The sequence below is a fragment of the Heptranchias perlo genome, chromosome 13 (assembly GCF_035084215.1).
Source record: "Heptranchias perlo isolate sHepPer1 chromosome 13, sHepPer1.hap1, whole genome shotgun sequence".
Taxonomy (NCBI): domain Eukaryota; kingdom Metazoa; phylum Chordata; class Chondrichthyes; order Hexanchiformes; family Hexanchidae; genus Heptranchias; species Heptranchias perlo.
In genome coordinates, this window is record NC_090337.1 from 46,484,342 (window position 1) to 46,499,304 (window position 14,963).

The 14,963-nt window shown below is 38.7% G+C and overlaps 1 protein-coding gene across 1 annotated transcript; it reads left to right on the plus strand.

Annotated features, from left to right (window-relative positions):
- The first annotated feature begins 4,601 nt into the window (after nucleotides 1-4,601).
- Nucleotides 4,602-9,721, plus strand: LOC137331555 (RING finger protein 228). The gene is made up of 2 exons (XM_067995421.1): nucleotides 4,602-4,715; nucleotides 4,912-9,721. The coding sequence occupies exon 2, from the start codon at nucleotides 4,917-4,919 to the stop codon at nucleotides 5,715-5,717; it is 801 nt and encodes a 266-aa protein (XP_067851522.1). The 5' UTR covers nucleotides 4,602-4,715; nucleotides 4,912-4,916; the 3' UTR covers nucleotides 5,718-9,721.
- Nucleotides 9,722-14,963: the final 5,242 nt, after the last annotated feature.

The following is a 14,963-nucleotide window of genomic DNA, read 5'->3' on the forward strand; positions in this document are numbered from 1 at the left end:
AGGATACAAGACCTACTCCAGGACTTGAACATATAATCTAGGCTGACATTTCACTTCAGTACTAAGGGAGTGTTGCATTGTTGGAGGTGTTGTCTTTTGGATGACTGATATCTGTCGACTTGTTCTGGAGGTTAAGGATCCAATGGTGCAATTTGAATAGGAGCAGGGAGTTCTCCTGGTGTTCTGGCCAACATTCCTTTCTCAGCGAACAATACCAATAACAGATAAACTGGTCAATCACTCCATTGCTATTTGGGACCTTGCTTTGTGAAAAATGGTTTACCCACATAATAACAGTAACTGCACAATTTAGGTCTTTGTATGTGAAGTGCTTTCAGACATTTCTGAAAGACGTGATAAGATGCTACATAATTGCTTGCTTTTTCACCTTAACTTTCAAATTATAGTATATTACCTTGGTACTAACTATAATTCCTCTGCACCTTACTTTATCATAGTATCATAGTAGGTACAGCACAGAAGGCTATTTGGCCCATCGTCCCTATGTCGGCTCTTTGAAAGAGCTATCCAATTCGTCCCATTCCTCTCCTCTTTCCCCATAGCCCTGCAAATGTTTTCCCTTCAAGTATTTATCCAATTCCCTTTGGAAAGTTACTATTGAATCTGCTTCTACCACCCTTTCAGGCCGTGCATTCCAGGTCATTACAACTTGCTGCGTAAAAAAAATGTTTCCTCATGTTGCCTTTGGCTCTTTTGTTGATCACCTTACATCTGTGTCCTCTGGTTACCGACCCTTCTGCCACTGGAAACAGTTTCTCCTTATTTACTCTGTCAAAACCGTTCATGATTTTGAACACCTCTATCAAATCTCCCCTTAATCTTCTCTGTTCTAAAGAGAACAACCCCAGCTTCTCCAATCTCTCCACATAACTGAAGTCCCTTATCCCTGGCACCATTCTTAAATCTCTTCTGCACCTCTCTAAGGCCTTGACATCCTTCTTAAAGTATGGTGCCCAGAATTGAACACAATACTCCAGCTGAGGCCTAACCAGAGTTTTATAAAGGTTTAGCATAACTTCCCTGCTTTTGTACTCTATGCCTCTATTAATAAAGCCTAGTATCCCATATGCTTTGTTAACAGCCTTCTCAACTTGTCCAGCCACCTTCAAAGATTTGTGGTTGTACACCCTAGGTCTCTCTGTTCCTGCACCCCCTTTAAAATTGTACCATTTAGTTTATATTGCCTCTCCTCATTCTTCCTACCAACATGCATCACTTCACACTTCTCTGCATTAAATTTCATCTGCCATGTGACTTCCCATTTCACCAGTCTGTTTATGTTCTCCTGAAGTCTGTTACTATCCTCCACATTGTTTACTACATTTCAGAGTTTTATTTTATCTGCAAACTTTGAAATTATACCCTCTATACCCACGTCCAGGTTATGAATATATATCAAAAAGAACAGTAGTCCTAATACTAACCCCTGGGGAACACCACTGTATACTTCCCTCCAGTCTGAAAAACAACTGTTCACCACTACTCTCTACTTTCTGTCCCCTAGCCAATTTTGTATCCATGCTGCCAAAGTCCCCTTAATTCCATTATATATATTAATAGTTAATAATTAGGACCACAGCTCTTTTTGCTTTAATTTTGCTAACAAGTCTATTATGTGCTACTTTATCAAATGCCTTTTGAAAGTCAATATACATGACATCAACCACATTACCCTCATCAACCCTCTCTGTTACTTTATCAAAGAACTCAATCAAGTTAGTCAAACATGATTTTCCTTTAACAAATCTGTGCTGACTTTCATTTATTAGCCCATACTTTTCCAAGTGCCAATTAATTTTGTCCTGGATTATTGTCTCTAAAAGTTTCCCCACCACCGATGTTAGGCTGACTGGCCTGTAATTGCTGGGTTTTATCCCTCTCCCCTTTTTGAATAAGGGATATTTGCAATCTTCCAGTCTCTCTGCACCATTCCCATATCTAAGCAGTGCATACTAATGCATAAAATTGTAAAGCTCGTTAGGACATTCTGAGAAGTGAGACCTTTTCCCAAACAGCACAAGAGGAAAGGGAGTCATTGCTGCTCCAAATTTGGTTGCAAAGATTTAAAATTGGTTAACATGAGATCACTAACACCATAAGGAAAGATCATATTATATGTCAGAATCAAATTTGAATTTTATATTGAGCTCATTAAGGCACTGGGATATGTATAGATACTGATTATCAAATACTCTGGAACATTTTAGTTCTATGCCTCTTGTGACCATGGAAATGCAACCAGTCAGTTTCTTAGATTAGTAGCCTGTTTTTGCATGATAATCTTTGTGGAGACCAGGAGAAAATTTCCAAAGTTTTCTCCTCTTGGAAGGTTTAATTGTGGTTATTCTCTTTGCTTAGGAGATTAAATAACTTTGGGAAAGTCTAAAACAACGTAAATTTGTACATAGTCTAGTTTAAGAAGTTGACTTATTGGTCAATTTTCTCATTTTATACAATTTTATGTTCTTATTTACCTTTTAATCTCATGTTGCCAGTTTGATTGGAACAAGCCCATAGTTTATCATCTTTCCATATTTGCATATTTACACAGGTACAAACAGATTAAACCAAAGAATAATTTATATTACAGGAATTCTGAAAATGTTCTTATAAAATTGACATAGCTGCACTGCTTCAATGTACTTTCATGCAAAGGGAATGATCCTAATAAGTATTTTTTACATACGTGGCAAATAAGTTATTGATCTACATAAGATATTACCGACCTAGGGAATATATATAATTAGTGATGCTAACAGTTATTCTTCTGCAGACAATGGGGATGAAATTCAACTTCGGCAGGGGCGCAAATCAGACAGTAATGAATCAGTCGCACGTTATACATCTTGTCTGATATTCCTTTTCATTGAAGTCAATGGAAAGGAAAACCAGACTGGGTGTATAATGTATGGCTGGCCCAGTACTGCCCATTTTGTGCCCCTGCTGAAATTGAATTTCACCCCCAGTGTCTTTGAAAACCATTTATGAAAGCTTTCAAGCTAACTAGCAATAAATAAACTAGGGACTAATGGCACTACATCTGATGTTAATTCCCAAGTGCCTCAAACACATTTTCAAAAGCAGCAACAATAATTTGCATTTATACAGTACCTTTAATGTAGAAAAATTCCCCAAGGTGCTTCACAAAAGCGTAAAGAAAATGGACATGGAGCCAAAGAAAGATATTAGGTGGGCTGACCAAAAACTTGGTCAAAGAGTTGGGTTTTAAGGAGGATTTTAAAGGAGGAGAGGGAGGAGAGAAGGCAGACGGATTTAGGGAGAGAGTGGGACCCAGATGGCTGAAATTACAGCCATCGATGTAAGGGGTTTTTAGCTGATATGCGATAATTACATGGTGAGTTTGTATTACTTGGTTATCATATCAATATTCTTTTTTTGTATTTTTAAAATATGTTTACCTGGCAGAATCAGACATGCTTCCCTCTGTTGCAGCTGGAGAGTTGTGTTTCTAAACACAATATTAACAGTGGGTAGTTTTGAATTCAAATGTTATCAGTGGTGCAAGCTGTCAGAAAATTCTTTATTTTAAGGACTAAAGAAGCTAATTGTGAAATAAAAGTATGCCTAACATCATCTATATGCAAGACATTCTGGTATGGCAGGGAGTTTTTCCAAGCTAACATTTCTCCCTGAAACAACACTACCAAAAAAAGATTAACTGATCATTGGTCTCATTGCTGCTTGTGGGATCTTACTGTGTGCAAAATGACTGCCCCATTTGCCTACATAACAGTCACTGCACTTCAAAGTAATTCATTGCATGTGAAGTGCTTTGGGATATTTAAGAGAGACATAATAAGGTGCAATATATATGTAAGTTTTTCAGTATAATTACTAACTTCTGGTCTTCCCCTAGGTTTGTGATAGTCACTGATTTGATATGAGGGTTGCAGACCAGGGGCCAGTGGTGAGTACATGGATTGTTCTTGAAATTGACCTGAGCAGAAAAATCTTTAACATTTTTATAATAGGTGGCGATAGGAAGAAACTGCTCTATTAGTTGGCACATTTAGCGAGCTTATGATGTTTTAAAAATGGTGCCAACTCTTGGGTATTACAGCTTAGTCAGTCCAAGTTTAACTAATTAAATCGGGGATACCCATTGTATCAAAATCGACCAGTTTGCATTCTGCTATGATAAATATATCCCTTTATATTTTCATTGACAGAACGCCACCTGCGGTATATGATTCATATATATCCAATATTCGTACATTAAAGTTTTGCAGTATAACATTATTATTGGCAATTAAGGTGCCCGGATTGAAAATGAAATGAAATTATTTAAATCATTGTTCACTTCTCCACTCCGGCCAATTATTAAGTAATCCTGCACAGAATGCATTTGAGTTAAAAACTGAATTAACTATTTTTGTAAAGGTTTTACATACTTAATTACGAAGTCTGTTTTCTGCGCCCCCTCCCCTGTTTGTATTTGTGTTTCAATTTCCTTTCCACCCACCCCCCCCCCCCCCCCCGCATCCTGTATGAAACAAGTATTAATTCAGTGTCCTTGAACAACACCGAAAGCAGAAATAACAAAGAAAGGTTAACAGGATTTTTTTTCATTCCCTGCCTTTTGCGACCGGTCTTAGCCTGAACGATTCAGAAATCTCGCATTGGAGCCGCCAGATTACATCATCACTTCTCCGTCTTCGCGTCAAAGCCGAGTGGTTGGTTTTATTATTAAAAGGGACAGATCAAAATGCAGGGCTGTGCGAGCGGGGTTGTTATATATTAACAGCAAGAAGAGAGAGAGGAAAAAATGAGGGAGGAAATAATGGTGATTTGAGTGATTTGGTGCTTTATTTAAGAAAGCAAAGATTTTTAATTTTTTTTCTTCCACCCCCCCCCCCCCGTTATTTTAAGATGTCATGGCAGAGGCGGAGGCAAGTCTACCGGCACCGGATGCAACAACCCCTTACGAAGAATACGAGTGCAAAATCTGCTACAATTACTTCGATCTGGATCGCAGGGCGCCCAAGATCCTGGAATGTTTGCACACGTTTTGCGAGGAGTGTCTGACCACACTGCACGTCAGGGAGGACCGGCCATGGCGAATCGCCTGCCCCATCTGCCGGCACAGGACAGCCGTGCCCGACTACAGGATACACAACCTGCCCAATAACACCAAGGTCACCGAGGCTTTCCCCCTCTGCGTGGAGGCCGATCCTTTGCCCCAGGATGTCCTGCCTCCGACGCCCCAACTGCAGAGGTACAATCAGCAGCCTCACCGCTACCACCACCACCATCACCACCAGCAGCAGCAGCAGCAGCCGCCGCTGCAGCAGCAACAGCCGAGGTCCAACGCCGTCCTGCCACCCGAGCTCGCCACCTCCTCGGCGGCCGCGGGCAGCCGACAGTCCCCGGGACCCTCGGCGCCTTACGAGAGCTGCCAGAACTGCAAGCGAGCCGCCCTGACCGCCGGCTGCGTCTGCGTGGTCTTCTCCTTCCTCTCCATGGTCGTGCTGCTCTTCACCGGTCTGATTTTTGTCAATCACTACAACAGCTCGCCGTCGCCCGTCGGCCCCATCTGTCTGTCGGTGGCGAGCATCTTAGCCTTGTTCTCAGTGGTTGTCACGTGGGTGATCTGCTGGCTCAAATACCGCCCCGAGAGCAATGGGCAAGTAAATAACAGGGCATCTGCTTCCTCTTCAGCCAGGAGAAATACTTAGCAATATATATATATAAAAACTAGATTGGAATGAAATGCAGATTATTTATCGCAAAATGGGGGGGAAAAGACTGATCTTTTCGTGTATGTGCTTTCACCCAATACTGCTGCATGTCGAGAGGAAAGGAAACGACCCAGTGCCCGAATTCCTTCACTCAGCACCTTGCCCTTTACGTCTCACACGTCAAACCTAAAGTATTTAGAATGACTGATGTTTAGCTTGTGGATGAAATAACTAGTTACGATCTGTAGATGTGTATCCCAATGGCTGTCTATGCTTCTACTAAAAGCGGATATTGCGTGCATTGTATTGTGTTGAAATGTACATGTTCGAATTGTACCATAAGTGAAATATGCATCATTCGATTTTGATGATGAAAGAATATAATATATGTACAGTTAAAAAATACTGATAGACGTGGTTGTTTAAAGACACTTAAGTTGTGGGCTTCGGCTTCCTGAATTGTGAGTCACGAGGATATTAGGGAGTCTTGGCGAGATAAAAGGTTTCGTTATGGGATTAGGCTGCTAACTATACAGCCGACCACTGATATCCCTTGTGGACAATGGCTCTTTTTCTAGACGGACTGCAGACTAATCAAGACTAATGGTTGTCACGAGAGCCCTTTTAAATCTGAACAATATTTTATAAATAGATGTACTGTAGTTCAAACGAATCGAGTCAAATAGTGACTATTGAAAAATCTGATAAGTGGTTACACAAAACACCAAAGGCCATATATGCCATTGATTCAGACAAAAGCATTCACATATCAGAATACATTAATTTCTGGGTGCATTAGTCACCAGTAAGTATTATTTACAATTATGGTAATGTTAATACATAAATATAACACCACACTCACGCGACGGCCAATAGATGTGTAAGAAATGAGCCCACAGGAGCCTTAAAAGTGTAAGACAGTAAAATGTAAATTGATAAAATGATGGAAATATTGAAGATAAAATGGAAGCTGAAGCATATATTCGCATCACATGGATTTAAATTAAAGGATAAAATTGCAAAATGAGCACGGCAAATTGTGAGCCATAAATTACTTAATTTTGAATCCCTGTCAAATCTGCTGAAACAATACTATCTCTTAGTTTTAAGTTGCAGTAGTATATTCATTTCTTTGGGTCTTTAGAGGCCGAAAGGGTAGCCTGTGACCAAGTAAAGGGCTTTCTGTCTGAATTTCTGGAATAATTACATCGCGTTTAGGAATTGTAACTTTCATTTTAAAGTTGAGATCATTTTTATAATTGACCATTAGCTCGGGTGGACGAACATTATTCCTTTCTGAATTTTTAGACTGAACCAAAATGGAAAAGAAACGCGGAAGCTGGAATGCAAGTGTGGAATGATACCAATGAAGAAATGTTCCTTAAACTGATGCATCCCTCTTCGAAATTTGTACAAATTAAAAACTGACTCTGGGGGCAACCACGTGCCTAAATGTACGCATACCTGAGATTGGCCGATCTGCCGAAGACTGGGATTGAGACGATAGGAAGCCAATCAGACTGGTGGGAGCTACACCTTCCAAATGTTTTCAAATCAGTCTCTGAACTGTGGCCTTCCAAGTGATTATTTTATAAATACTGTATAATTCAGGACGTTTGTGATAATCTATAAGAAACGACCCGTTATGGGAATTAAGGCCAAACCAGTGGGGTGTCTATTTCTGGGATAAAGATTGGTTTCCCTAATGGCTCAGGGAATTTATCCACATTCCATTCGGTAGTTGAAGTATACAGATTAGCAGTATTGTCGGTTGGATTCCCAGTCAGCGCTGAGTTAGCTGATTTTAACTAGGGCAGTAATAAGGCCTATAATTGGTCTTAGCATCCCTGAGTTAGGGAGGGAAAAGTGAGCCAATGGTCCTGCTTCTGATTGTTATCCACTGGCCCTCCTGCTGAAATTGTGTATGTGTGAGAGAAAGGGTAAGAGAGAGGGGGAGAGGGAAAGAACAGGATTGTGTTTGGTTATGATGTCGCCATGGTTGAATGATCGACCAACAAATTAAGAATAGCTATTTAGACCAGGTACTGAGGGAGCCTCGTACCAATGGAACCGTGCTATAACAACAAATCACTGTCTTCAGGGGAAGAGGAAAGAGCAAATAGTGAGAAGTTTCTAGCTATATTTCCTACCAGTTCCTCCAGTTCCTGAGATATTCTAAATCACAGTAATCTTGAAATTATGCCCTGCTATAGGATACTAACATATCAATGCTTAACGTATTGGTCTGAAATTCCTCTTTGCTATTTTAGCGGACAAAGAGACCAGTTTAAAATAGGAACATAGGAACAGGAGTAGGCCATTCAGGCCCTCGTGCCTGCTCCACCATTTGGTAAGATCATGGCTGATCTGTGATCTAGCTCCATATACCTGCCTTTGGCCCATATCCCTTAATACCTTTGGTTGCCAAAAAGCTATCTATCTCACATTTAAATTTAGCAATTGAGCTAGTATCAATTGCCGTTTGCGGAAGAGAGTTCCAAACTTCTACAACCCTTTGTGTGTCGAAATGTTTTCTAATCTCGGTCCTGAAAGGTCTGGCTCTAATTTTTAGACTGTGCCCTCTACTCCTAGAATCTCCAACCAGCGGAAATAGTTTCTCTCTATCCACCCTAACTGTTCCCCTTAATATCTTATAAACTTCGATCAGATCACACTTAACCTTCTAAACTCTAGAGAATACAACCCCAATTTGTGTAATCTCTCCTCCTAACTTAACTAAATGGATTGATGTCTCCATTAAAGTAGTGAAAAGGGGAATCTCCTAGGAGTGCGTTAAGCGTTTGTAGGCTAGTATCCTACTACTTAATTTCAAGGCCAGGGTCTTGTGAAGTCTAAGAAACCAACAGTAATATAAAACATGCCTTATGCAGAACTGAGGTAGCAAATTCAAAAGTTAGCTGGTGAAAACTAAAGTTTGTTTCCAAGATGTTATAATTTGGCTATTGTATGGTATTTCCATTACCGTCAAATAAATGTTAGTGACATCAACGGAAACGCCTTTATTTAACTGTACTGTAAGTGCACTAGATGTAAGCGATATTTATGCGAAAGGTTATTCTCCGTTTCTTGTATTTCTGCCGCTGGCTGTGTTGCCAGCCTTCGAAATAACAGCATCATATCTTCGTTCTGAATGTAGATTATACCAATAAAGTTAAAGTGATAGATGTGATTGTTAGATATTAGCCAAACCCATATTCAGGATTTATGGTGAATAAACGGGTTTCTGAAGTTTGTAATGCACCTGTATACAATTACAGACGCAGTTTGTGTAGCACGTTGGTGGAAATTCAATACGGTAAAGGGTTTGGATTTCGTTAAAGTTATAGACAGCGAGAGGTGGAGCAAACCTGTTGTTTTTTTTGTAAGAAAAAGTGAATGATTTCGTTCAGAATACTGCGGAGATCCACTCGTGCATTTGTATTTTGACACTAGCACAATGAGCTCTTTCTAATTTGTAAATGGGTCAAGAGTTTTTGCATGGGATTGTGTTGGTATAGTAAACACTGCTTTCAGTTGTTTTTCAATCTAAGTAGAGAAATGGATGTTATTAAAAGACAACACTTGGTATTAAATGACTATAAATTGCACATATTAGATATTTTCAATTTCTAAATATAAATGTCAAACTTGTGTAACGTACTAGCTAGAAACAACTAACATTCAACTCTAACGATTGAATCTAGGCTGGCCTAGATGGCTTTTTAAAGTGTTTTTCCTTTTTCTGATTACTAATTGTATAAGGTTTTCTTTTGCTTTTGCTATCCTTTTAGTTAGCCAAAAATAACTGGCAATTGCAGGAAGTAGCAAGGTTAATGGAAAATATGTATTGCTTGAATATTTTCAACTGCACTCATTGTTACTGGAAAATTAAAATCTAAAAGTTAGAATTAAGAATGAAAAGTGGTGATGTCAATTGTCGATTGTATATCAGAGAAGGGGGTTACAGTTTCTTGTGAATAATAAAGCCGATAAGAGATTAATACGTTCAGGCTATCCCGTTACATCCTATTAGCATCTTTAAAGTGGGTACAGCTGGGATGTCCGTTATTGCTCAAATGCCCAACGTGGAATCAATTTTGATTCAGAAAATGCAAGAAAGTAAGCAATAACAGTAAACCTACTTATTTTTCTTTCTTTATTTTAACTTTCTTATCCATGGTTGCGTGATCTTTAAAACAATGCGCAAACATAATACAATTGAAACATATTGCAAATAATAATACACAACGTCCTTTTACAAATATAACATTCCTACCAAATGTTCTTTTATATAATCGTATCCCATGATATCTTCCATAATAAAAGTCCCATGATCTATACTTTTTAACTAACGGGAGATTTCTTCTACATAGGACAATTAAACTAAAAGATGGAGAATAGTCAGATACTTTAATGAGGAAATTTATAGATTAGTGTCGGTCTCAGAGAAAGGTATGGGAGTCTATGCCAAATAGGAGTCCTGGTGGAGTTAATAATATTTAGTGTTTCATGTAGACAATAAGTTCAGCAGAATTAGTACACAAATCTAAGACACCTCTATTACTCATAAAAATAGTAAATAGTTGTTACTGTCTCAAGTAGTACAGTAGTATGCTTTTATAGTGAAATCGTTTTAGAGAAGGCAACATTGAAATTTTATCTCAGTGTTGGCTGAGTAACACTGAATAGATTGGATGAAACTTAGAAAGCAATCGGTTCAAATTAAGTTACAGCAGTCTGCTGAATTTGAAATTGTTATTGCTGTTTTCACAGTATTTATCAAGGATGATTTAAAAATTCTTTCCAAAGAATAATTTACATTCTGTTTCTGAAAATTGTCAGCCTCAATTTCCATTTCTGAAACTGATGGCCTACTTAGCCTAAAATATTACAAATCCAAGATTGTTTCCTGTAGCTAAACTGGAATGAAGACTTTGAGAAAGTGTAATTCCTAGTCAATTGGTGTGCAAGCATAAGTTTATTTTGTATGGTACTATAAAGGGGACCTCTATGCTAATTTTCCTGAATCTAATGTTTATTTGGAGCACTAAATACTCTGAACTCTGCTAAGACTCCTACGTGGTGTAAACCCAACTGAGATTTTGAACCGGGAGCAAAGCCGCTTTTACACTGATGCTCATTTAATTGAGATTCCAGGAGATCTGACTTCTTTAAGAAATATGTCTTTACTAAATGCAGCTCCTATGCCTCACAGAATCATGGATCTATGAATGAGTAGATCCATGATTTTGTCACTGTGATAAGAGAACAAGATTTAGTAATGTAAACCTAGTTCATAGAAAACAAACTAAACAAGTGTCACTACAACAGTGGCTCTAGGTGAATCTGGAGTCCTAGTCAATCAACAGGGTCCATTTCTAAATCTCTATATGGTTGAAACCAGGCTCTTTGATATTAATAATGTATGTGCTAACTTCCTCCATATGCTATTTTAATGAAGGGGTTCACTTATTGAAAATAAATGGGTCTTCATTAAAATAACATTGGCAGAGAAAGACATTTCATATGAGTGCATTAATGCATTTATTAGTAATATCAATGTGCAATTTCCTTCCATCCACTGCTGTCTTCCTGTAGGCAGCTGACTTTGCTACAAGGAACAGCTGAAGAAATTTAGCATTGAGAAAAAGCTTCATGAGAAACACTACAGATGTGTATAATGCATACACTGTCATTTTCAAAAACACTTTTTTTCAGTGCTAAATTTCTTCAACCAGTCCCCTGTTGTAGAGGAGTATAAATCAACTGTGCAAGAGCAGGAGCAGCTGGGACACAGTGACTAATCTAGAGAGGGGGAAAAAAACTACTGCATGTAGGGGAGAGATGGTATGAGAGATCAGAGGCATCAGCAGACATTCTTTCCTCTTCTACAAACAAGGTGGTTTTACAAGTCAGCAGGATCATGGATGCCAAGTTTGTATGTAAATTCTGCTGCATCCAATGTCCATTTAAATACTAAATGCAGCTTAAGTGCTTCATGCCTGGAGACACTAGTTTCCATTGATCCGTGAGACACATTTCACTGCACCTTATGAAGTCATCAATGAGAGATTAGCACTTAGATTTTCACTGCACATAAGCAATAATGTTATTATATTAGGATGGTTTTTCTGTTCAATTCCACAAAAAGTTAATTGGGACACAATTGGTTTTCATTACAAGTGGAGTTTGGTACACCTCAATTCATATAACACAAGTCACACTAGATACCAGTGCAGAGAAGAAATGCTCTGGCCACTAGGTGTAGTAACATTGCAAACATTTTTTTTGAATGTATTTACAACATTGCTAAACATAGCAACCAGACCATTGTTCTCTTTGGCTTCAGTTAATTGGCATACAGCACTTGTTAAGCTCTTACTTATTTTACATGCACAATTTCAGGCTCCCCATCAAGATATATATTTGATTCCTGGAAGCCTGGTCTTTTAAGTAATAGCAAAGTCATTTTTATAGAAAATGTATGATCTACAGGCATTGTGGATTAGTAAAACTTTATAAGGACTGTTGAAAGTAGTGCAGTTAGAAGATTATTTGTTGTTTAGTAAGGTAGATTTTTCTAAACTTGTCCAATTTAGGTTGCTACTTGAATTTTAAACACAGGAAGTTAAATCTTAGTAGGAATAAAATATACCTTTGGTGCCTATTAGGAGCTAACTACTGTTTAGGAAGCAACTATACACATTGCAAAGAATCAGTTGCAGGAAAATAGAGGTAAAATACAATAAAGTATTGGAGTTGGAGGGATATAAACACTTGCAAGTTGCTTTGGTCCAAACTTGGCCAAAGCTGGAAACTAGTCAAGGCTAAAACAAGAACAGTGAATGCTGGAAATGCATAGCAAGATCTTTCATCAGAACAGTCTACACCCAAAACATTATCTTATCTTTTCTCTCTTCATATTCTGATGGATCTGTTGTGTATTTCCAGCACTTTCTGTTTTTATTTCAGACTTCCAGGATTTCACATTTTTCTTTTTATCTCACCTAGCCAAGACTAAATGTTGGGTGAAATTTCTAGCTCTGGCTGGAAACTTGCTTCCATTTTCACAACATCCCACACTACAGACCTGCAAGACTTCACATTTATAGCCATATTGTGTAGAAGGTAGTAGAGGTTTAAAAAAAAAATTAACCCTTTTAACATCTCAAATGTTATTGTAAAACAGAGGAAACCTACCGTGTATTTTTTTTAAAAGGCAATCAATCCATGCGGAGGGAGGGAAAACTTTATATGCTGGATTAAAATGTTCAACCTATTGGATTTGACAAGTTCTTTTTCCTCCAGTCCATTTTTCCAGCTGATAAAATGCTGCAGAATCTGCAAAACACGGCTGATTGACAGGACAGGAAACCAGGTGCCCTGATTTAAGGTGCTTTTACTTTATGTAAGTGCTGTTGACTGCCAACATGTGGCTTTCCTCGAGGAAAATCACCTGACCTCTTACACCTCACAGTAGATTTTTGTGGGTCTTGTGTTTTGCCATCAATTGCCACCTGCTATGGCCTGCCAAACATGCTGACTCAGCTCAGTACATCGATGTGCTTACATTGTGATTCAAAATAGTGTTGTGATATGAACTTGGTAACATATGGGACCAATTCAGCTTCAAATCAGTGATCCGAAGCCTGTAAAACATCTTTACATATCACTGATGAGGGATGTGCAGTTTACCTGCAATTGTATAATTAACTGTTACAACAAAAAGATTTTTTCATCTTGCCAGTTCTCAGGACAATCCTTGCACATGCAGAAGAACCAAGTTCTATGTACCCAACTGGCCTCCAATGAACCTACAGGAGATTGATGGCAGACTTAAATGTAAAAGTGGAGGAGTGCCACAAGGAGAGCGAGATAGGCAGGTCATTTTAGTGTTATTCTCCCAGGCTTAAACTGCACTGAGCTGTAATTTAAAGAGCCATAGAGATTGGAGCTATATGGGGATTATTAACGCCCATTGATAATTGTAATGGTTCATTTAAATGTGTCAGTTTAATACTTCTTTGGCTGTTAATAACCAGAGTATAGGAAATGTAAATGTCATTTTCTAAGGTTTGTGAATATTCTCAAACTATCCAGGATTTGCGAATCTAAACAGTCTCCCAAATAAATGAGTTTATATTTACTCTTCTGAAGTGTAAACCCCAGATAAGTATATAAAAATAAGAATTGTTTGTGTGTTCAACAGCAGTGTTTGTGCTATGATAGTGCCATTTTTTCCTTCGTTGATATTGTAGTCATGGTGTGAAGAGGGCGACAATGCCGCAAGACTTCTCCAGTAGCTACTAATAATTAAAGGACGAAAGTAGTGCCAGTGGGAGCTGAGAAGAGGAAGAATGTCAATGTGAACTGGGGTGAGGGGGGATGAAAAGTGCCAATGTGAACTGAGGGAAGGGGAAAGAAGAGAGCCAGTATGAACTTAAGAGAGAAGGAGAAGAAAGCCAGTGTGAACTGGAAGGAGGAGGATAAGCCTGCCAGCATGAACTGGGAGGAAGTAGAACAATGGCTTTATGAATTGCAGAGGGAGGAGATTTTTAAACAATTTTAAAACAATTTAACAATGAGATTTAGCCACGCTAAATACTAACACCAATCTACACTAGACTGCAATTCCTTCACAACAAAAGGAGGAAATCAGTGTGGTTTTTGCCAATTGTCTTTAATTTTCTAGTGGCTCTATGCATAATTTGGGGACTGAAAGTGGTGGGGGAAGAAATGGAAATAAATTGGAAAATAAAAGGGTAAATGTCCGCCTCAAAGAAAATGTGAGGGTTTTTTTACATTAATTAGCCAGATCATATTGGAACTCTTCTCTCTCCAATTCATTCTGATACTTTTCCCTTTCCTCCTCAAAATCAAGTTGGCACTGTTCTGCCCTCTCCTCCCCCTCTGCCCGAGGTCACAGAACCAGTCTTCTCTGATTTGTCCCTCACCACTTCCACCCGCTTCTACCTCAATCTGTTTCTGCACTGCGAGCTTGAATTTTTGGTCTCACAAATCTCACACAGGGATACGGTGGTGTAGTGATTGTGTTACTGGACTAGGAATCCAGAGTCCAGGACTAATAATCCCACCATGGCAGTTTGAGAATTTGAATTCAGTTTATAAAATCTGGAAATAAAACGCTGGCATAAGTAAAAGTGACAATAAAGCTGTCGGATTGTCATAAAAACCCAACTGGTTTACTAATGTCCTTTAGGAAAGGAAACTTGCCATCCTTAC